Source organism: Podarcis raffonei, chromosome 1 (genome assembly GCF_027172205.1).
Source record: "Podarcis raffonei isolate rPodRaf1 chromosome 1, rPodRaf1.pri, whole genome shotgun sequence".
In the NCBI taxonomy this organism is placed as follows: domain Eukaryota; kingdom Metazoa; phylum Chordata; class Lepidosauria; order Squamata; family Lacertidae; genus Podarcis; species Podarcis raffonei.
The window spans coordinates 86606033-86630719 of NC_070602.1; the positions used below are offsets into that span (position 1 = coordinate 86606033).

The 24687-nt window shown below is 45.1% G+C and overlaps 1 protein-coding gene across 13 annotated transcripts in view; it reads left to right on the forward strand.

The window, feature by feature from the left end:
• Positions 1-24687, forward strand: part of TNS1 (tensin 1) — a 315520-nt gene that overhangs the window by 226579 nt on the left and 64254 nt on the right. For all 13 annotated transcript variants that reach the window (XM_053402387.1, XM_053402396.1, XM_053402412.1 and 10 more), the window contains 5 exons: positions 743-803; positions 2105-2180; positions 3573-3702; positions 5272-5337; positions 6218-6334. In XM_053402387.1, coding sequence (XP_053258362.1) covers positions 743-803; positions 2105-2180; positions 3573-3702; positions 5272-5337; positions 6218-6334 — 450 coding nt within the window. The remainder of the gene's footprint in view (positions 1-742; positions 804-2104; positions 2181-3572; positions 3703-5271; positions 5338-6217; positions 6335-24687) is intronic.

Sequence of the window (24687 nt, forward strand, 5' to 3'; positions counted from 1 at the left end):
GATGATGATGATGATGATGTCAGGCAGTTTCATGTTGGAGCCGCTTGTTTTTCAAGTACTGCCGCTTTAAGATGAGTTGCAGAGTGTCCTGGCAGATTGAAATGTTACTGTACTGGGTTATATTGCTGTTTCAGATGTCAGATTTGTGTCCATTTATTCTTTAGCATAGGAACTGATACACACACGGTACCACAAGACTCTTCTTTGGTTTTGCTGCAACAGTCGTAAATCATCACAAGAATGGGGTGATCCATTCTGTGACACCAAGGCCCAGCTTTCAGCCATCTAGATCTATGTGGTCCTACACCCAGCACTCTTTGATAACTTTGATATACACACACATCTAATGTGAATGTCCTGGGCCTACAGATTGGGTGTTTTATTTATCTGAATTTGGCTGTCCAACAGAAAGCTGCACTAGTTCTTTTGGTTTTCTGTCCTCTGGGCTTTAGGCGCAGAGTACACCTTTGCAATAGAGAGAGCTGGGCAGGGGAAGTTAGTTCAGATACCTGAACCCCTTATGCCTCCAAATAAAGGAAGAGCCTGCTGTTTGTGCTGTGTTCTTTTCCAGGGCATCTGTCAGTGTCACAGATCAGGTCTTGTTGGCTGCAGGGTCACTGGAAAGCTCTCCTCCAGGCGAGACTGTTTGTCTTGGCCTCTTGCTGTTTGTTTTCCCTTCTCCAACTAATCTCCCTGACTAATGAAGGTCTTTTTCTCCCTGTCTCTGATTTATGTTTCTTAGGCTGTCGGCCCTTCCTCAAGATATACCAAGCTATGCAGCCTGTCTACACATCTGGAATCTAGTAAATATTGCCCTGGAGTTGGCACTTCTTTTTTTGATTCCCAGCACTCATTTCCCCCGTTCCTTTCAGACCAATGGGGTGGGGGCTCTGAATCTTGGGTAGAGGTAGGATCTGGGAGGGCTCTCATTGCACATCATTTGTGCTTTGCTCTAACCTGCCAAGAACACCATAAAGGAGGGAGACAGTCCCTTCCCTAAAGACCTACTGAACTTCATAGGCATAGGAAAGGGCAGGAGAAGATATTACAGACATACTATCACCCATGAGAGCAGCATTTAAGACTCTCTGCATGTGACACTTAATTTTTCCTCCATGTGGGAAAAACATCATCTACTAAGCAGCCTTTGGTATGTCTACAGGGTTAAGCTGTTTTCAGCTCAGTATAACTTTTCTCCCAAGGAAGGTGGCAAATTGTTGTTCTATGAAACAGCTACAGGTCTTAATTGGCTATTCTTTTTTTTAAAAAAATGGCTACCTAGATGAGTTTTAACTGAGGGCTTACTTATATTTAATCACTTAAATATAAAAGTGCATATTTAATAAATCTACACTAAAACTTTAGATGTGTTTTATTCAAAAGGAAATTTGAGATGGAAAGAAAGGCAGTCTTCAGTACCTTCTTTTTTGTTTTCAAATCAACAAGTGTGTCATCCAGTTTCAACCTCACCCATTAAAATTTGTCCTGACTGATTTTTGACCTGCGAAAGCTTTGGTTGATTCTTGTACTGACTGAATCTCTGGTTGCAGAGCAGCAGCAGCAGCATTGAATGAGCTGAAAGAGTTCTGCAAACATTTGTCTAGACATATGCAGCACTGTAGGGAAGGATTAGTACCTGTTTATGGGGTAGCAGCTTCCATATTAAGAAACTTCAGAAGTGGAAGTGCTGAGTAGATTGAGTAAAGGAGGTTAGGATTGTGCAAACAAGTCATGTTAAATTTTGGGACAAGATTTTGTGAAGATCATCTGGCATACAAGCTTTCTCATCAGCAATTTTATTATGGAAGCTCCTCAACCATGTCTTTGCTGATTGCTATAGGTTGTCTTGCATAATTGACGTGTTCATAGTGGCGATCCCCTGTTCTAATCTCTCCAAATAAGACAGGAATGATCAGTGTGAGTGGCAAAGGAACTGTAGCCAACCAAGGCAGCCCCAAACTCTCACACTAGTTGGCTCTCTTCTGTTCTTCTGTCCCAATTTCCTGTTTAGATCTGCCCGAGTAGATGAGGCTCCTAAGTGGACCCAACTTTAGGGAACAGCATCCCAGCTGTCTATGCTTAACTTATTTCTTCTTCTTTGTAGCAACGTGCAGGGGGACAGTCAGACCAGCATCTGCATCACTATAGAGCCTGGACTACTCTTAAAGGGAGATATCTTGGTAAGAGTAAAACATAGCTGGTTCGTTTGTTTGCTTTGGTCCATTTTTCCCCATTGTGGACCTTTGGCACACTCAATTTAGCAAGGAATGAGAGAGAAGCTAGTTCTGTTCACATTTCAGTTCATGCTTCCTGAACCAATGAGGCTGCATACACACCATACATTTAAAGCACATTCCTCTCTTCACCAAAGAAACCTAGGAACGGTTTTTTTACTACTCACAGAGCTACAAGTTCCAGCATCCTTATCAAACTCCAGTTCCCATAATTCTTTGTGTGTGCATGGGCTTTGAATATATGGTATATAGTGTGGGAATGTGGGTGGCGATGTGGTCTAAACCACTGAGCCTCTTGGGCTTGCTGATCGGAAGGTCGGCGGTTTGAATCCCCGTGACGGGGTGAGCTCCCGTTACTATGTCCCAGCTCCTGCCAACCTAGCAGTTCAAAACATGCCAGTGCAAGTAGATAAATAGGTACCACTGTGGCGGGAAGGTAAATGGTGTTTCTGTGCACTTTGGCACTCGTCACAGTACTCTGTGTGCCAGAGGCGGTTTAGTCATGCTGGCCACATGACCCGGAAAGCTGTCTGTGGACAAACACCAGCTCCCTTGGCCTGAAAGTGAGATGAGCGCTGCAACACCATAGTCACCTTTGACTGGACTTAACCGTCCGGGGTGCTTTACCTTTTTTTATCTTATATAGTGTGTACACAGCTTAGCAAAATGAAACACAGCTGTCCTTTGAAATTTGCATTTCTCCAAATTTTATGATACGAGTCCTCCAACCAAAAACTGCACCACTATGCATATATCAGTGACAATAACATACAAAACATTATAGTAGGGCAGGCGTACGCAAACTCGGCCCTCCAGATGTTTTGGGACTACAGCTCCCATCATCCCTGACCACTGGTCCTGTTAGCTAGGGATGATGGGAGTTGCAGTCCCAAAACATCTGGAGGGCTGAGTTTGCCTTGCCTGTAGTAGGGGAAATTGCTTGCATAAAAATGTGTGTATTAGGCAAATGTGCATACAAACATGCATATATTGGGAGAGATGCACACAAAAATGCATACAAATTTGCATGCAGAATTTGTGAAGATTTTTTTGTTCTCAAATTGATGCAAAAATGGGGCAAACTGCATAAGGTTGAGAAAATTCGGAACTGACATGGACAGATTCATCCACCCCTACATGCAGCATTAGTAGGTGGTTCAGTTTTGGAGATGCCAAAATAGGATGCTGGAGACATGCACAGTCTGCAGGCCACAATCTGCTTACTCTGGGATACTGTGCAGTTGGTGTGGGGTGGAGAGAACCGTTTGTTTTCTGGCAGGTCTCCAAGCTTATGACTCTTCCCTTCCCTTCTCTTCACTGCCTATCACCCGCCGGCAGTTGAAATGCTATCACAAAGAGTTCCGTAGCCCAACTCGAGATGTGATCTTCCGAGTGCAATTCCACACCTGTGCCATTCATGACCTGGCCATTGTCTTCAATAAGGAGGACCTGGATGATGCCTTTAAAGGTAAGAACAATTATATAAATGGGAATGAAGGGAAGCTGGCTTAGTAAGCAGAGGATCGAATCATAGAATTGTAGCATTGGAAGGGACCCTGAGTGTCATCTAAGCCAACCCCCTGTAATGCAGGAATCTCAACTAAAGCATGCATGACAGGTGGCCACCCAACCCTTGCTTAAAAACCTCCAATGAGTATAAGAATGTTGTTGTTTTGTGTGTTTTTTGTTTGGAGAGTGGTGCCCCCTTTCATGCAATGCAGCTTTCCTGTAGTTCCCCTCACTGTGGCACTTAAGAGTGTAAAGGAATATGCTATTTATTCATAAAATTTATTTACCACTTAAAAAAAATGCAATGTACATAAAACAGTATGGAACAATTGCCAATGGGTACAGGTAAAATCAGGGAAAACTTAAAAGCAAATACTAAAATCTAGATAGGCTTGTTTAACTAAATTAAAAAGTATGAGCAAGTGCCTCAAAGAGTAAACAAAGTTTCCTGCCAGATGTTAACAGCAGAGAGTTCCAAAGGACAGATGCTGCCATGCTGAAAGACTAACTCCCAACAGATGTGAAACAAACATTATATGGCACTTATAAAAGTGGAAACTCTGCAGTTTGAAGAACTCATGTAGGCACATGTGGGGCAAATTGATCTTTCAAGTGAACTGGAGCCAAGCTGTTATTTTTGGTTTATGTTAGGATCAAATCATTTAGTTGGTTGGGCCACAGGTGGATTGGAGGATCTGTTGGTGACTGTAACTATTAACCTTCTCTGGAACTTGACATTCTATTCACTTACATTGTTATCTCTTCCTTGATTTTGATTTGCTGGACTACACTTCTATTGACAATCATGACATTACCCAAAGTAGTGCAAGAATCAGGTTGGAAGTGCATAAAAAAGATTCTGCCCCCCCCCGGGCTTTATAGGGCAATTGAAATACCAGACAGATGAATTGACCTCCTGTCCTCATTCTGATTGTCCTGCCAGTGTGGTAGGCAGGGACCAGTGCTTGAGAGGGTCATGTGAGTGACTCCTCCATGGCTGCCAGCCATTCCAAGAACAATTCCTCTTCAGTCTTACTTCCATCCAAAAGCCATCACCTTGGCTCCACTAGAAAAGAGGAGACTTCATTGTGCTTTATTCGTATAGTGCCAAGGCACATTTGAAGAGGGTGAGCTGCCCGATGGTGTGTGAGACAGTGGTTGGCTGTGATAAGAGTGGTCTTCACCAAGAAGTTCAGGGGATGGGAAGAAATGTCACAAACATACTCTCATTAGAGCTAAAGCTGTGCGGATGTTGTCTCAAGGTGAACTGTCCATTGATGGAATGTAGCTAGATGAACTGAGAAAAACACAGATTATTCATAGTAGTCATAGCCATGAGGATGGGCAACTTGTTGGTGTGAAACCCCAGGATATCTAGACAGTGAAGCAATGATCCCTGTTGGCATATCCCTAACAGATCCCCACGGAATTCAGCTTCCCTAGCAGTCATGGTATTGCCCCAGTTTATATGTCCTCAGACAGTATAGACAGCTAGATATACCTGAATATCCTTTGGTCTTCATTGCAGATGAGCGTTTTCCAGAGTATGGGAAGGTGGAGTTCGTGTTCTCCTATGGACCTGAGAAGATTCAAGGTACTGTGTTTTCTAATCACCAACCTCTGGCACCTACTGCTCCTGTTCTCTGCTTCCTCCCCATTGCCAGGCCCTACAGATCTGTGTATGGAGCTCCCCGCATGATTCCTTCACAGCTTGGCCATTCTTTGCTGATAGGGCAGGTAACCTTGCTTTGGGACTTCCCCGTCCTCTTTGTCACGGCTGCTGGTGGGCAGAGGGTGCTTCAGTTCACCAGCACCATCATAACTAAGAGCCAGCTGCTGATCCAGTTGAGCCACCTGGTCCTGCTTCTCCTTACCAGCAGACACCTTCTTTCCCCGTTCATGCTTGCCTGGTTGATTGAGGCTTCATCCATGGCATTCCCAAATGTCCGCAGTGGACTCTTCTGGGAATAAAATATTCCAGATCCATATTAGGTCCTTGCTTGAGTGGCAGTTCACTTGGCCATATACTCAGTCAGACCATTAGTTTGTCTAGCTTAGTATTGTCCACACCTGTAGTAGCTCTCCAGGGTTTCAGACTGAGGTTTTCCCCAGCCCTCCCTGGAGATGCTGGGGATTAAACTTGGGATTTTCTGCATGTGGATCAGATGCTCTGCCACTGAGCTACAGCCTTGCTTGTCCTCAGGCTCTTCCATAGCTGCCCACCCCACCTGCAGCCTCTAACCTTGTGCTGCTCCCCTCTCTCTACCCTTTGATTCGTAACTGTAACTCAGTTCTGGGTTTTCCTTGCATCATCTGTCTTCTACAGGTTCTGTTTCCCCTTTATCTTGCTCCCTCTGTCTCTTCCCTTCTTCTTACCTTTTCCTTACCACATTGCTGGCTTCTTCTGTGACTGGGCATGCACTGGAAGGTGTCGGCCAGCTCTGTTGCTGAAACCGTGCTGTCCTTCCTCGCAGGCATGGAGCATCTCGAGAACGGCCCCAGCGTCTCAGTGGACTACAACACCTCTGACCCGCTCATCCGCCGGGACTCCTATGAAAACTTCAACATGCGTCGTGAAGACAGCATGGAGGGTAGGTGCCTCAGACTCCCATTGTACACACCCTAGCTTACGGGTACTGGTGTGCTTGTGTCCCACCTGGCAAAGCTCAGTGAAAGCAAGCATTTTTTTGGCCTATTACTAGGGATAAACTTTCTGGAGGGCATGAGCTAAAGCCTAGCATCATCTTACACTTCAGCGTTGTGATCCAAGTCTTAAATTGATGGATGTGCTTCCTTTGGTGCCCTTCAGATAGTGATATCTATAGCTCCCATCAGCATTCCTCCCCTATTTTCAAATAACATTTTAGGACAATGCACATGATTGTATGCATCTGTGAAGTGCTTCTCGATACTTTTCATGCAAAAAAGGGGAACTCTGGAAACTTATCAGAAAAAGACTTCATGGTTCACTAGCATTTATGCAGCACAATCAGTGAAGGTGGGGCTATGTTGCTCTTTTGCTCTTCTGGCTTCCCAGTGCCACTGCCCCTTACATTGAGGTGGAGTGGCAAGGCAGTGGGGAACGTGGCACAGAGCAGGAGCAGTGGTGGAGCTTCACCTGCACCATGCTAAGCTCCCTATTGCCTCACCCTTCTCCCTCTTGGTAAGCAGCAATATGCAGTGCTAGGAAGCACTAGCTGCTACTGAATCCACATGTTACTTTAAAAAACAGAAGCAAGAAGCAGGCCTCTGCTCCAAGGAGTTTACAGTCCAGATCTGGCACTGGAACAGGGATTGAGGGAGAGACAAGGGAAACAAAGCAATACTGAGAGGGAAGGAACGGGAGATGCTAGTGCAACAAGAGCTAGCTTTCATGCTCTTTGTTTAAAACAAGGTCTGAGTCAAGCAAGGGATCACAATCCTTACACAGGGTCTAATTGGCATTCCACCCCCCCTCTAGTATTCATATCCCAAAGCATTTCTGCTTTCAGTCTTTGAATGGGAGTTCTTGAAAACCAAACCTCGATGTTACAATGTCTGTGCAATTTCCACTTCAAGCTGTCTCCCATATTGTGACCACACTTTTGAAGGAGCACAGTTTCTTCACTTAGATGCCAGAATTGGACGGTAGCCTTCCTACTTACTAGTCTGAAAGGGGGAGTGTCTGTGTGGGGTTGGTCGACTGGTTGTGGAATGACACAGAAGGGATGGAGAAGAATTAACAAGTATACAGATGGGCAACATACTACAACATTGCATTTAGATAGCTGCAAAAACGTACCGGTATGTGTTGGGCTCTGGAAAATCAAAGATTCAGGTACTTTTTGAAACAGGGTTGGCAGCGGGATATTCCACTGCTGAGCATATGACACAGAAGTTGATACATTAGGCTGTCTTTTTTAGAAACTTTTGTGCAACTCTCTGGTATGGAATGATGCCAATAGTGGCAGTGTAAGTAGAGCTCCATAAGGATTAAATACTTTCTGAAATGGCAATAGCTGTTCAACAAAGATGATCAGTGGACTGCCAACTTCATGCTCAGGATCTCCCTAAATCTCAGTCTGTTAGATGCTTGGGAATGAATGGCTTTGGGTGAATGGCTGTATTGTATGTGCTTTTGAGGGGTAGGGGAGGGGGAGAATTACTCTAAAACACACTTTGGAAACAGGACAATGGGTTGAATAAACCACTGTTCTGACCATAACTACCCAAAGCTGTACAGCAAGACTGTGGCAGAACAGGTAAAAAGAGGAGGAGGCTTTTTCCTGCAGCCCTATTGAAAACCAAATGTTAGTTACAGCAGTGTGAACCAATGTATGCAACATTTTCACATGGTGATGCATAAATCGGTTTTGTTTAAAAGTGGCTTGTGATATGAAAGCAAAGCCTACATTTCCCCTCTTTTGCTTCCTGTTACACATTAGCAGCACTCACAATACGCGGCTCAGAAAGTGCTTTTAGTGTCGCGTCTGGAATTTCCCCTTAGTGGGCAAAAATTGGTTTGATTTATAAGGAAGCAATTGCTAATGCAAGTAGCCACTGCAAATGCATCTTTTAGTCAGGCAGCCCCTTTGCCTTGACCTCTGCATCCAACTGAATTAAATTGGCTTGAGATCATCTGCCGCTTGCTCCCTTTCCAGATGAATCCCATGATGACACCAAAAGGGTGGGTTCCTTTTCCTAGGGCCAGTTTCCACTGAGGTCACTCAACAAACTTGGCAACGGTGTTTTATTTTGCCTTGGGTTTCCCCCCGCCCCAGTTGCTAAGTCATGGTCACTCCTATCCTTGCCCACATGCCTAGCACAGACTGTCACGGGCAGCCTGCCTCAGAGCCAGTGTACGAAGAGGAATGGGGAGAGGTGGGAACAGATGCATTTTCTGGACGGCCTGAAGGTCACGTGCAGCAAGCGGGCCCTGCCCAAGAAACAGATGGCATGGATGTTTGCGAAGTGCCCAACTGATGTGTATGATAAGGCCCAGAGAGCAAAGCCAAGATTTCTGCCGAGGCTCTCACCCAAGTCCTCAGGCTGAGTGATAGGTTAGTGATAGGTTCCATAGAGACAGGATGCTTCAGCTGCCTGAGAGCGAGCGTGAGTGCTACAGCTATCAATGAGCTGGCTGGAATGGCATGGCTTCCCTCCCGTCCTTGCTGGCTATGGAGAAACGTCTGGATTCCTGCCTGAGAGAGAAAGCTGGGCAAATGGGCTCACAAACTTGAACACATAGTGGGTGTACCGGGTAGTTCAGCTTGAGCTCACCCATGCTGCTCCTAGAACAGGCTGCAATTGTGACCAGTTTCTCAAAAGACAGTGCTTTGGCATTTACATTTGGATGGGCAGAAAGAAGTCCCTACCCACCAGAACTGTGGAGAGTTGTTGTTGTTCTTTGCTTACCATCTTTCAGGAAAAAAATAGGGTTGAGTGTTCACTGTGTATAACTAAGCAGCCGAGATGAGACCTTGTTGTGTACGCTGGGGTGGGGGGGGACAGGGCTGTTGGAGAATTCTGACGAAGAAGGAAAGAGGAGTAGAAATGGCTGAGGTTTGTTTATCCATCCCATGTTTAGAACAGAAAACAATCCAGAGAGTGCAACTGGTATTTGCTGCTGCTGTTGCTTTCTTTCCTCAAATGATATATCATTGATTGCTTCCCCTCCATTTGCATTGATTCCCACCCCCCTTGCATTGAAATGAATGGAGTGCAATAACATAATGGCAATGTAACTTACGTAATTAATTAATTGTGTAAATAATGTGATTTTGCCACAGTGGACAGCAAGATGAAAAATGTAGTCTTTGGTGGAAGATGAACTGCAGTAGAATGGGAACAATGCTGCATGTGACTTTGAAACCAGCAATGTTTGGCTTCTGCTTATCTCACCCAGCAAAAGCCTATTGTTATTAATTTTACTGAGTGATGAATAAGGTGGACGATTCTATGGCCTGAATATTTTCGGTATATAAGGATACCCCTTGGATGCTGTTCCAGAGAATCAGAGACTCTGTAGCTTCTTTTGCATGTGCCAGTTTATTGTGGGGTGGGGGGAAGAGTTTTGAGGAATGTTGTAAAATCACCACAATTACCAGCCAAGCAGAAAATTGGATCAACTTTGGGAAATGTAGTGATTTATATTGGCCTCTGTGGCCTGTTTCCCCCGGATGTAATTTATTGAATCCTAAAATTATCTGTTTATGCTTGGAGTTACTAATTTTTATTGGGAGTGTGTATGTTACTCACCCTCCCATTCAGGTTTAAGGATGGTGCTGAGGAGATGAAAATATTTTCTTTTGGGGGGCTTCATAGACAGATATTCTTTTCTCACAGAGCTCTTGCATGCATATCCCCAATAAATGTCAGAAGGGGCATCTGATCCACTTGATCCACTGTGGTTGTGGATCACCATTCTGTGCTGAGATGATGGGAACTCCATGCATATAACAAAGGAACCCCTTGAGCCCACTAGCAATTGTGTTGGCATTGACAATACCTAGCCAATCCCCCCACTATCCAATTCCATATCAGGGGGTGAATGTTGGTATGCTTTGTTTTCCTTTGTACTTTAGTAGTCTGTCTTTCTTACTTTAACCAACTAGTTGCACATCGCTGAAAAGTTCCTTATTGTAGAACCCTTTTTGACCTGCTTTATCTAGACTTCATGGTACACTATGAGCCTGGAGATTTAGGCCGGGGGTAGAGGAAACCTGTGGCCTTTCAGATATTGTGGGCCTCCACCTACACTCATTCCTGACTATTAGCCAGGCTGGCTGGTGCTGATGATAAGAGTTGGAGTCCAACAACATCTGAAGGGCCACAGGGACCACATCCCTTTATAAAGACTGAAGTGATAAGGGTGATAAATGCTGAGGATTATGCTTCATAGCCTGGTAGCTTAGGGTAGCTGTTGAGATGGACACAGATGGTTCTGACTTCTGCCTCTATAAAGCAATAACTGCTGCATCAGATCTCTCCTTCTCAAACTCCCACCTCTTCCTGACAGTCCTTTCCTCTCCATACGGTGTAGGCACTGAGTTGTATTATCCATGATGGAAGCAGGGCCCCCTCAACCTCCTTTGTCTGTTTGATTTTGTAGAAATGTGAAAAGTGTTTAGCAGAGCTCTGACTACTTACAGCTTTGGTGCTTAAATAGTTTTTTAGATGCAGTTTAACTGAAAACAGAATGTTCACATGCAATCAAATAGTGCATTGGACAGAACAAGGATAGGTTGTTTGGGGGATAATCTATCTATATAGGGACCCAAGTATTAATAGAAACTGTTCCCAGCCTTTGGAAAATGCCAGCCCATTTGCAGAATTGTCTCCAACTAATGCACTGTCTCCAACTAATGGATGTGCAATATAAATTTTCAGGCATGGAGAAACAGCAAGGCCTATTATATGCATCTGTGCTGCACAGTCCCCACAATATCACCCTGGAATGTTCCTAAGCTTCACGGCCCATCTTCCATGTAGAACCCCATTCCATTTCCTTGTAAGGTTAGCAAAGGTTTCCATTTCTGGAGTCATTAGCATTCAAAGCACTTCATCCGATGTGCAAGGAAACATTAATGATAATGGATGGGTTGTGAAAATCTCAAAGGAGTCCTTGCTTCATCTTTGGTATTTATGGCTTCCCCCTGCTTGTCACGCATCCTGTAGTTTCAGAAGGTGGAAGATGCGCAGAAAGGAGGGAACTGGGATTGCATTTGCTAATGCTGAGCCTTTCATTGTTGGCTAAGTCCCTGCGTGGCAGCCACATGGAAAATACTCAGGTGAATTGAGCCAAAAATCTGTTCAGGAAGGCTTGGCTCATCTTCCAGTTCGGTTTGGTATTCAGAATTGTTCTTGCTCCTCTCTCCTCCCCCACTCCCCTTTTTCTTGCAGCTGGAGAACTTCTACTTCATACCTCAAAGCGTTCTTCATTTTGAAAAAAAATTGAAAGGAGAGAACAGGATTTCCTCTCTGCTGTAAGGCTATACCCATCTACGTTAGATCTAGGCTAGCATTGCCATAGCAGTATCATTGTTAGGGAAGCTAACAGTGCATAGATTCAGGTTGCAGTTCTGTACACACTTTAGAGTAGGCAGGATAGAATTGCACCTGTCAGAACAGGAGTGAGGAACCCTGTTCAGCCAGAGGGCCACATTCCCTTATGGGCAGCCTTTCAAGGGCCACATGCCAGGGGTGGGCAAAGCCAGAAAAAGCAGTGGACAGAAGAAAGAATGTGAATTTTATTTTTGTACATTAGACCAGTGAGAGGTGTCAAGGACACATTCCAGCCAGGTCAAAACACTCAAGGAGGGTGCGAAGCCAGTGAGGGGTGTATCCTGGGAAATGGGAGGGCAGATGGGCAGAGCTCTGAGGGTTAAATAGAAAGGCCTAAAGGACTGTGTTTGTCCCATGGGCATGAGGTGACTGTACATAACCCTGCAGAAACTAACTGCACAATGATCTGCTCACCACTTTTGGCTGCAGAGGCCAGTGGCAGGAGAACAATGACAATTAATTTCCGCCTAGGGATAGAAGCACTTTCCGGTTGCAGGAAATTTCACTTCAGGTAATCTCTCTCAAAGCCTCCACCCCCCGAAATATTTGGTTGTTCTTGCTGCAATATGTTTTTGTTATCTGGCTGTAGACTGCCCAGATGTGCTTTGGTGCAAAGTGGCAGGGTATAAATATTGAAATACACAAATTTTAAACCATCAGTTGTGATACTTGTAATTCCCCAGGTCGATTCCATGAGCAGATGCCCATGCAAGTTCATGCTCGGGTTACTGAAAGTCTTAGTACTTTACTTTATTTTGCTTTGCTTACTTTCTTTCCATCTGGGACTTCCCTCCCTGTTCTCAACACCTCCTTTTTCCACAACATGGGAGGCGAGAGGGATAGGATGAGAGAAATGGTCAAGTTTTCTCTTCATACACTACAAGCAAGCACAAAGAGCAGGAAGTGCAAATCTACTACTGCTTCCTGTTGCCCATTTATTAAGTAATGTCTGAAGTACTCCAGGATATACAGAGATACAAGCTGGGATGTAGGCAGATATTTGTTCAGTCTGCTTTTATCAGCTGTTGTAGCAGAGTGACGAAGGGCCAGGAGTGCAATGTATTTGCATGCATCCTGTTAATTTAAGGGGGGGGGTGTTGAGGAACACACAACCAAACCCTTTGGGAATTCTGTCTAGCTGGAGTTTTTGTCAGAAAGAAGGGGGGGGGAAACATGGCCAGCACAGAGCGGTAGGTGGGTGGGACTGGAACGAAGGCAGAATATTCCTTATTTACAGTTTTTCTTGCCATATTTGGCGATGGAGCTGCATGCAGAGTTTCTGGCACAGCAATAATAAGTGTGTGCCTAGTGGTCAGGAGTAGCTGGCATGAAGTTGAGGAAGTCAGAGCAAGGCGGGACAGATGGTAGCTTCATCGCCAGAATGCTAACATGCGAGACACAGACAGAGAGGGATGGGAGGTTTCTCCAGACAATGATGGTTCAGTTCTCAGTGATGTGCAAGATCTTCCTTTTCAGGGGGGTGGGGGGGGTAGATAAATAAGAAAAAGACTCTAATTCCCTTCCTGCCTGCCACAAGAAAAGTGTGCCAGTTGGTTGCTAGAGCAGCTTCCTTCTTTTGTAAAGTAGCTGGGGATGTTGTGTCGCAGTCTGGATTTGATCTTTTATTAACTGGATTAACAGATGTAGTAGGTAAGGAGCCAGCTACACAGCTGAAATGGCTGAGCTGTTGATCTTGGATGGTTATGTGAGCACATCTAAAGTTTACTCCCTCATTACCACCCCCCACCCGGCCGGCTGCCTGTCCTGCCACTTGCTGGATGAAGAACTTGACTTATGGTTTCTGCTGTGGCATGGGTTCAATGGCATAGCAGGTGGTATGCATGGCTAAGCAAGAGAAGATTGGGAGGGTTGGACTAGATGACCCTCTGGATCCCTCCCAACTCTACAATTTTATGGTTTTACGTTGATCCAACAAACGAGCCACCCCCTGCCCTTTTTAAAGAGTAGAGCAGGTACCACGTTAGAGCAGCAAGCAAGAGGCATCTTTGGACTGGGCAAGCAAACAGGCACTCCTTCAAGAGGCTAGCAATTGAGCAGTCTCTTTGTGCCATCTTCTCTGCGAGTGCAGACTCCTGGGCAGGAGGATGGTTCCTGCATGGAAGGAGACTGGTCGGAAGCATCTGATGACACGAGGGTGGGTATCTGCTCTGACAACCTACCTGGTCCCTCCATGGGATCCAACTCTGCACCTGTGGCTTCCTCCTTGGCTGACTCCAAGGTTTCAGATCCTGACCTGCTAGGACCCTCCCCAAGGTCATCGGGCTTCAGGTCTTTGAGCTCATCTCCCCCTTCTGCCTGATCTGACCATCCCCTCCAGGAAAATCTCCACATGGCTTATGACACCATCCTTCCCTGGTGTACAAGCACATTGGAAGGGCTGAAACTCTGAAAGCAGCTTGTCTTTGCAATGTGCTTCTGCTGTCTCCACCCCCATCCCCGAATGAAGTGGCAGGACATGAGGGTGTGATAAGGAACAGCCCACCTGAACCTGTGCTGTTTTTCCGAAGCAGAATTAGTATGTTTCTCCAGTGCTACTATAGCTGCAGCCAGAAGCTGCTGTCTGGCCATGTGTTGCCTTCTCTGGTTGCTGGAAAATGTCAGGCTGCAGGTGGTGCGCTGCATGTATGCCAATCTTGTCTGGAACTAGAGTTTTGCAGAGTTCCTCATCCATATAGTTCCATATAGCACAAATCTAGTCACTCCTCTTGGCAGTGGCTCTCCAATGTCTCACATAGAAACTTTCCCAACCCTGTGAGCTAAGATTGCTAGAGACGATTAAACCTGGGTCTTTTTGCATGCAAAGTATGTGCTCTATTACTGATCCCATAATTTGTGCCACAATCATCTTTACCATGAGTTATTTTGCCCCCAAAGACAGTGACTAACATGTCAGCAGAGAAACCAGGCAATAGCAGAACTCACTGCATGAAGGGAGTCCCCCAGTTCAAATCTGTCTTTAAAACTGTGAGAGAGGAGATATTCTTTCATCTTTTATTCCTAAAATGAAAGCTTGTATGTACAAAGGAGAATTTTAGCAGTGGATACCACTTCTAATATTCAGGTACATAAAACTCATAGGAAATTTGTGGCAAAACCTCAAGATTTTGCAAGTGAAAATCAAGCAAATGGAGATATTAGATCTTGCTACCAATGAAAACTCAGGGCTTGTGTTTAGAGTTTGTATCCTTTCGGAAATGCGTCGCCTTTAAGCGTAAGTCACTGCTTTGTTTTCTTTCAGCTGAGCCAAATATCTTGGTCCACTCTGCCACTGGCAAATTGCTTCAGTACCCTTGCAAATGCATTTGGGCCAAGCTGAGCCTGGTCACATGGATGGGGCAATGCCAATGACTTTTCCAAAGATAGACTCTCTGTTACAGATGCTACATTGTTTGGCCAGAGCTTTGCCCCCACCCCCTTGAATTCCTGCCTCAGTGCTTCCTAGATGAGATGGGATTCAGAGTGGGGGGAGAGGGGTCACATTCTGCTCAAGTGCTTCATTAAGAGTCCCTTTGGCCTGGCAATAGCATAACTGGGATACGATGTCTAACTAGGAGTCTGAAAGATGGTGGTGGGCTTTGGCAGCACTACAAGAAACATGTATAATATATACACACCATACCAGCCTAGGAAAGAGCCAGTGCAATTGCATTGTAGTTGCATAGAACAGAGGCTGGCACTTGTCCAGAAAAGTGCCCTTTTATTCATCCTCCGCGCTGAGAAGATGGTTCCCAGTACAGCGGTATGGTATGTACTCTGCAAAATCTCAGCACAGCCTAGTGCTGCTAAGCATCTGTAAAAGTTATTCTCCAGGGCAGAGTTCAGATTTCACAATGGGTCTACCAAGAAGTTGCAATACTTAATCACAGATTCCAAGGGGCCAGCCATGTTAATTTGCTCTAGTATACTAAGAAGAGCTCTGTGGCACATAAATACTTAAGATTAAATTGGTGCACAGAATACTATATTGCAGAGCCCAGTGTGAAAGAGTTATCTAAACATTGCCTAACTCACAAGAGTAATAACATTTATTATTATTATAAAAACACACAATAGAGCTCTCTTTCCATCAAACGTTGATAGCAGGGATAGACAATGTGGAACCCCCAGTTGTTTCTAGATTGCAACTCCCATCATTCTTGACCTTTGCAATGATAGCTGGTGCTGATGAGAGTTGGAGTCCAGCAATATCTGGAGGGCAGCACACTGGTTCCCCCTGGTTTATGTCCAGGTTTGGTTTAACCATGAACTACCATAGCCTTCATATGCAAATGCTACCAGGGACTGGGGGAGGCATCCAACCAAGTAGCTCTGTTAATGCTAGGATTTATATTTTTGCAACCAAACTTCTTCCTCTCTTCCCCATGCCCCCTTGTTGTTGTTGTTTAGTTGTTTAGTCGTGTCCAACTCTTCGTGACCCCATGGACCAGAGAACGCCAGGCACTCCTCTCTTCCACTGCCTCCCGCAGTTTGGTCAGACTCATGTTTGTAGCTTCGAGAACACTGTCCAACCATCTCATCCTCTCTCGTCCCCTTCTTCTTGTGCCCTCAATCTTTCCCAACATCAGGGCCTTTTCCAGGGAGTCTTCTCTTCTCATGAGGTGGCCAAAGTATTGGAGCCTCAGCTTCAGGATCTGTCCTTCCAGTGAGCACTCAGGGCTGATTTCCTTAAGAATGGATATGTTTGATCTTCTTGCAGTCCATGGGACTCTCAAGAGTCTCCTCCAGCACCATAATTCAAAAGCATCAATTCTTCGGCGATCAGCCTTCTTTCTGGTCCAGCTCTCACTTCCATACATCACTACTGGGAAAACCATGGCTTTAACTATACGGACCTTTGTTGGCAAGGTGATGTCTCTGCTTTTTAAGATGCTGTCTAGGTTTGCCATCGCCTTTCTCCCAAGGAGCTGCAGTGATCATGGAGCCCAAGAAAGTAAAATCTCTCACTGCCTCCATTTCTTCCCCTTCTATTTGCCAGGAGGTGATTGGCCCAGTGGCCATGATCTTCGTTTTTTTGATGTTGAGCTTCAGACCATATTTTGCGCTCTCCTCTTTCACCCTCATTAAAAGGTTCCCATGCCCCCTGGCCCTCCCCAAATCTGCTCCAGTTGGTTGGGGGACACCCACCCACACCCCAAGCAGACTGGGGGCTGCAGAGAGTGGAAAGGAAGCTGCAGTTCCATTGTGCAGCCAGAAAACTTTGTGCTAATGGAACTACCTCCCCACATGTTCTATTTACTTTTTGTCACTTAAGGTAAAGGTAAAGGTACCTCTGCTCGTATGGGCCAGTCTTGTCCGACTCTAGGGTTGTGCGCCCATCTCATTTAAGAGGCCAGGGGCCAGCACTGTCCGGAGACACTTCCGGGTCACGTAGCCAGCGTGACGAAGCTGCTCTGGCAAGCCAGCACCAGCGCAGCACACGGAAACGCCGTTTACCTTTCCGCTATAAAGCAGTACCTATTTATCTACTTGCACTTAGGGGTGCTTTCGAACTGCTAGGTGGGCAGGAGCTGGGACCGAGGGACCGAAAGACGGGAGCTCACCCCGCCGCAGGGATTCGAACCGCCAACCATACGATCGGCAAGTCCTAGGCACTGAGGTTTTACCCACAGCGCCACCCGCGTCCCTCCCACTTAGTCACTTAGTTATCTGTAATCTAACCCCATCCTAAAGGCTAGTGATGGTTAATGCTTCCTTTAAACTCCAGGCGTTTATCTATTTTATCCTGTGGTAGCAAATCAACAGAGTGTTTTGTCACAGGGTGCCAAGAGTATCTGTTGTTGTTTTTTGCGGCATAAGCTAGAGTGCACATCTACACTTAAGTCTACAAAAGCTTCAGACATAATAAACCGGAAATGGAACTCCCTTTACAGTGGGAGGGATTTACACTGAAAAATAAGTTATCCGGTTTGTATTCAAACTTCACTCCAATACCATCTTGATCAACAGGTCCAATAGCATCTCCTCCTCCTCCTCCTCCTCCTCCATGTGAATGTGTTTTCAGTTTGCTTTAAAGTGGCTCTAAGTGGTCATTAGGACAGCAAATTCAGTGAGGAGAAAAGGTATAATTGGCGGGATGGTGAACTGCAATCCCCAAAGGGTCTTCCTAAGAGGAATGCAAAGCTTTCTGCAGGTGCAGCCGTTTGGCAGGGATGCCAGAGCCCCCGCCCCTGTTTCTCTGAAATGCTGGATTAGCAGCATGAAGGATGTATCTCCGCTATCCCTGCGACAGGCTGCCAGAAGCAATCACTCCTGCTGCACTCTAATTACCCTGTGGCCTGGTGCCAGCAGACGTTCCTACCAGGAGAGCTTGTTGTGAGGCAGGCAGCAGCACAGCTTCTTGCTGCGTTTGTGTGTAGAAGGTAATTATTTTTCTGTGCTGGGATCATAAAGTAAAATGAGGGTGAGGGTAAATCCATTTGGTTCTGCGCACGGCGGGATTCCCGGCAACTCTTTAGCATGCATTTATCTCCAACCGTCTGTTGCACGCAGTGAAGCTCAAATAGCTAAGAATAATAGTAGGAACAACAACAACAACACCTTCATAATTTAGGCCTGCCACCTCATGGAAAATCACTTTGGATTTTGAAATTTGCTGTTTGTAAGGGCATGCCTTGGTTTAATTAGTTCTGCTTTCTTTCTCTGAATTACAGTTTCATTAGTTCTGCCATTCACTGGAGAACTAGCACAGTGTAGTGGATGGTGTGTCAGACTAGAACTGGGGTGGCACAGGTTCAAATCCCCACTCAGCCTTGAAGCTCGCTGAGTGATCTTGGGCCGGTTGTTATCTTCCAGCATGACCTACCTGACAGGGTTGCTGAGAAGGTAAAACAGGAGGCAGAGATTTCCTTGGAGGAAGGACTGGATAAAATTGTAAACAGTAGATTCAAATAGGTCTGTCAAATGCCTGGGAGAATTCCGAGGGCTGGCCAAAAGCAAAAGAGAGTGGAATTGCCCAACAGTGAGGGAAGGCATTGTGGTTTGCAAGGGGGATACTCAATGCTGATTAAACTGCAAGGTAGATGATCAGGAGACAAGGTTCCCTGACTAGAATTTGCACAGCTAGTTTTCTTGCCCAGTTAATTGATTTCAGGAATCAGGGGTTTGGGGAATCCTAATCACATTTTTGGTCTTCGTTCTCGGTTCCTTGAGTAAAGGGGAGATGACCTCCAGAGAACACTTCATCTAAGAAGGGCAGTCCAACTTTTCATACGGGCCACAAGAGTGCTTTGAAATGGAACTTATAGACCTCGCACTGCCTTGTTGCACAGGGTGTGGGGAGCAAAGCTAAAATTTGACACACGCAGCCCAGCCCTCACACTTCCTTCCCAAGGCCTTGAGAGCTGCATGCATGTTGGACCACCCTGACTGAAGATCTTAAAAGTACCAAATATTCATTTGCCATGCTGGCTGAGCCTGATGGGAGTTATAGCCCCAAACACCAGGATGGTAAATGATGCTCTGCTGGAACACGATCTGCACGATCGATTCAAAAGGATTAGGGAGAATATTTAAGTTTACACAAATATAGACTTTCCCAGAATAAATAGGATAACTTGGGGGAAATGTAATTAAAATGAAGCATACATTTTTTTCTTAGGTGTATAATTTACAGAGATTGTGGCTGGAGAACTCAGAGGCATTTATAGTGTAGAATTCTAAATCTTCCTGGGCTCTTCAGGATGAGTTAAAAATAGCCCCTTTCGTGTATTTTGGAAAGCATGTTTGATCCGTGTATCTGTGTGTGTATATGTTGGTTGCTGTACACATGCTTGTGCTATAAACTAATACAGTAGCTGCCTGTTGTCGTCAGTGCATGTATATGTTACACGAGGCTCTCTGCCTTCAGATGTTTGCCATGCTTTTCCCACTAAGTCCATATTGTTATTTACGGCCCACTACGTCGGTCCCTCCCCATCTTTGGTATCATTTTTTAATTCACGGAGTTGAGTGCTTGGAGCCCTTGTAAATCATCTGCCTTCACACCAGGGAGCAGAGCAGTAAAGGGGGGTGGGATATATCTCGTTTGCCAGTGAGGTCACTGCGGGTTGTGGCGCGGAAAAGGCTCGCAGCAGCTGCTTGCGGCACAAGTGTCTTGTCTCTCTGGCTTGTTAATACCCACAGGGCTATAAATATTGGTTTTAGGCAGGATTTCAGATATTCCTGTCACCTTTGTGTCACCGTGTGGATGAGGGCATGACTAAACTCCAAGCCCCCTCTGTGGGTTAAGTTCCCTCCATCAGGCAGAAACCTGTCACAACACCCCATGTTTGCACCCTACTCATATTCTTGTGTCTCTTGCCCTCCATGTTTAACATTCATCATATCTATACCTTTTGGGCAAGACTTTGTTTGTAACAGATTAAATCCAAGCTTGCTGCAAGAGCTCCCATCCAGTGCAACTACTGTCATGGCCCCAGCCTTGAGCTCAGACCCAGAGGAGGGTAAGCTAGGGCTGCTGTTCCACCAGCTGATAACTGGACCGGGATCTCGACACCGAACTTGTGGTTAATGGTCAACAGCTGGTAGAAGCCAAGCCTGGACTCTAGTGAGCATCTTCTTCCATGCCCTGAATCAAATGCCTCTCACTACATTGTACCTGCCCAGCAGGAGGCTACAGAAAGAAAAAGTGCTAGTCTGCAGGCCTAGTGGGTGATCCATTAAGGATTCACACTCTTCAGGGAAGCAGGTGGAGCTTAGGAGGGGTGCATGGGATGGACAGAATCACAAGGCCTCTGTTCACCTCCAGCCTTGTTGGAGCAATTTGCTCAGTTGATCTTTCTATGATGCTGTCTTGTGAATCCATCAATCCATCAGTACAATTATTAGGCTATGCTTTGCAAGAATCCATCTGCAAGAACACAGATTGAAATTAACAAAAATTGGAAAGACAGAATGAAACGTTCATTAAATCTATTGTTCAGCTCTAAAATGTAGCATCACTTAATATGTTTACTTTGAGCAATAAATTTAGAGAAGTAATCCAGATTAATATATAGATATTATAAGAAATGATTATGGACCTTTTGAAAGTTGTTGACTTTCACCAGGATTTAAATTTCAGAGATAAAGCGAAGGAGCTGAAAATTCCTTATTTGTTTTTTATACTTTTTTTAGTAGCCATTTTCCAAGGACCATCAGAAACAATTGGTTCTGCAGAAGTGTATAGGATATATTTTCTTGCTGTTTGTTTGGGGGGGTTAGGGTCTGAGATACAGGCTGTGTCATGCCTGCCATAAATAAGCCACACTGGGTACATCAATTTTAGTTATTTAGAATGCACTACAAATCTTCCACACACTAACTGCTGTCTAACTGGAGCCAACTTGGTGTAATGGTTAAGAGTGGTGGACTCGTTATCTGGTGAACCGGGTTTGCTTCCCCACTCCTCCACATGCAGCTGCTGGGTGACCTTGGGCTGGTCACACCTCTCTGTAGTCTCTCAGCCTCACTCACATCACAGAGTGTTTGTTGTGAGGGAGAAAGGGGAAGGAGATTGTTAGCCTTCACTCCTTAAGGGGAGTGAAAGGTGGGATAGCAAATCCAAATTCCTCTTCCTCTTCTTCTGCTCACTGTCCCATCAAGTGGTCACTAACTTGATATATCACTTTATTTATTTATTTATTTATTTATTATTAAATATATATCCTGCTAAGCATAGCCTAGTGGAACCTTCAGGTAGACTAACAACATGTACAAAAGAATTCGACAGAGAAGGAATGCGACAGGTAAGAGGAGAACCAACAAACTGAGATCACACCAGCTCCCAACTTGGCAAGGTGACCCAGAAGGATACCATGGCTCATGGTACAAAAAGCAGCAGAGCAGTCCAAGGAAGTGAACAGATTCACACTTCCTCCACAATAGAGATCAAAACAAGGCCCAAAGCCAAATCAATACGAAACACAGTGACCAGTATCACCCAGCATTCCCTGGAAATGAGTTATCACTCCCATCTGACCATCTTGCTTGAGAATAGTATATTAGAAACTGGCCCCTAATTATTTTGCGACAGAAGGATAAAACGTGGGTACAGCATGTATTTGCTGATGGCCAGGCTAAGTCCCTGGTAAGAACCCCCTAACACATTGATTCCCAAACTATCCTTAATTTAATAAGCTCTATGGACTTGAGAATTCATCTCAGTCTCTTCTGCTACAGAGACAGTAAATAAATCTGGGCCTAACCATGCAGGGCCAATAGAAATAGATCTCCCAGAGTGAGTTTATTTAAGGGACTGTATCTGTAAGGCACCATATTTATCCTGTTTGTCCAGGGTTTTGTGGCTGCCTCATAAATAGCATTTAGGGTCGGAGAAGAGCAGCAGCGAATGTAACCAAGCTACTGTGGGTTCCTAAATCATCCTGGGATACTGAGAAAGAGAAATGATCAGGGGGCATTTGTGTGGGAAGGATGTGAAGTTGAATATCAACAGACTGTCCCTGGCAGCCACTTCTGTCTGTGTATTTGTGGCCACCCTGTGTTGTTGTGATGGCTGGCCATCTTGGGAAAGTGATGAGATCCTGATGTGCCTGTAGTATTTAAGGGGCAGTTGTGGTGGGGGGACGATAGAGAATTGGACTTGCTACTCATTTTCAAATCTCACTTTCTTGAAATATTGCAAATATAGAGCAGCAGTACTTCCTAGCATTTGGTTTGGGCCGTAGGTCTGCTGGGCATGGATCTACAGAACAAAGAGAATGTACTATTTAATACAGCCAAAGATGGCATTTATTTTCTACATTCAAATGAAGCTTTAAAGAGGGCGAATGAAGTGGCATTCTCTACCTTCGTAAACAGTTCCTGCTGTGAAATTAACACAATGTGGATTTTTTTTGAAGTAGAGCTCCATTTTCCTCAATATGTTCTTCTTTCATATCATCCTGTGAGTTACTTTCAATGACAGGGAAGTGGCTCTCCTGATTCTCTAAATCAGGCATAAGGAACCTTTGACTCACCAGTTGTTGCTGAACTACAACTCCCACCATTCCTGGCCATGCTTGCTGGGGCTGATGGGAGTTGTAGTTCAGCAACATCTGGAGGCCCAAAGGTCCCCCACACCCCTGCTGTCAATGGTTTCCTGAAGCCCTTTGAAAGGACTAAGAGCTGTTGGGATGACTACTTTTTCACCCACGCCCCACTCAACAACTGCAAGGCCTTTACCTTTGGCTTCCCCACCTGCCTAATACTGCTGACAAACATTTAAGATAAAGGGACCCCTGACAATTAAGTCCAGTCGCAAACGACTCTGGGGTTGCAGCCCTCATCTCGCTTTACAGGCCGAGGAACAGAGATTGTACGCACTGCAGACACTTTTTCTGGGTCATGTGGCCAGCATGACTAAGCCACTTCTGGTGCAACAGACACTGACACCGGAGCAGCGCACGGAAACGCCATTTACCTTCCCACCAGAGCGGTACCTACTTAATCTACTTGCACTTTTTGGTGTGCTTTCAAACTGCTAGGTTGGCAGGAGCTGGGACTGAGCAACGAGAGCTCACCCCATCGCAGGGATTTGAACCGCCGACCTTTTGATTGGCAAGCCCAAGCGGCGCAGTGGTTTAGACCACAACGCCACCCGCTGACATATACTTTGAAACAAATGAGCAGAAATCCATCCCGGTGCTGATCTCAGGGCAGCTCAGCTCAAAAAGGCCTTAAGAGGCCCTATATGTTCCCATCTTGCCTCCCCCACTGACTCTTCTCTCTCTTTTCATCTTCTGAGTGCCTCTCCTTTCATGCCCACAACACTCATTTTGTTCTTGGGATGTTCCCAAACAAAAACTTCACAAATATGTGGTGGGAATTGTGGGCTTGATTCCAGTACTTCATAGTCCTGAAGGTGTGTGTTCTGAATTCTCTTCCGTAGCTTGTCCCCTTGCTCAGCTACTCTCAGGGGTTCAGCTGTAACTAGAAGGATACAGGAGTGGGAGAGGGATGTGGAAGAGTCATTTTTGTATGGAATTATGATTTATCATTTTATACTACTAATAAAAGGTGAAAGAAATGGTGTGAAGTTGGCAGAAAATAGGCTCAGTATCTCATTAGCATCTTTCTGTGGTGTTTGTTGAACGCGAAGTTCTTTCTCTGTTTGAACAGTGACTCCTTTGCCCAAATCCATAGTCCATCACCTTCCATGTCTATGTTTTGATAGTGTTGTTGCTGTTGCTTAAACCTCAAGCCAGGGAAAATACATTATTTAGAACCTTTTCTTTTCTGAAAACTCTTAGGAAATGTTCTTTTCAAAACTTTAAATATTTAATTTGCACTTGGAACCTCAAGATCTTTTGGTTAGGACTGAGGTCACAAGTCATCCGAACTCTTTGTCTAAGAAAAACAAATGCTTGGTACATATCTTTGTTTTTTGAGATTCCATAGTGCTGCTTGTTAAAAATGAGTCAATGGATGTTTCTTTATATGTTTGTTTCAGTGTTGTATAGATTTTGATCTTAGCTGTTTAGCAGCTGACCTCTTGCAAAGCTTATCCTAATAGTTATAACAGTGGAGCTGAGCTCTTGTGATGACCTTGAGTTTACTCCAGTGCCACACAACTTGCTCAAAGGATCAACGTGCAACAGAAATAGCAAAATAGGATTTATCCTGTGCATGGACCTCATAGGTTTCGGTAACAGCATGGTGTGGAGCGTATCACCTTGTTTTCCCCTTAGTGATCAATCCAGGGATCATCTTAGCACCTGCACAGTTTGTGAGCCTGAGCAATGCCACTGGGCTTATGTGCCCAGAGTCTCCGTCCTGTTTACTAAATGGCAGCCATTTCCCTTTTTCAGAGTAGGCTTTAATTTTACATTTAGTCTGTGGCTGCTGCGCCTGCACTTGATGACAGTCTGACCTAATTTGGCGCATATGACTAGGGGAATCTTCT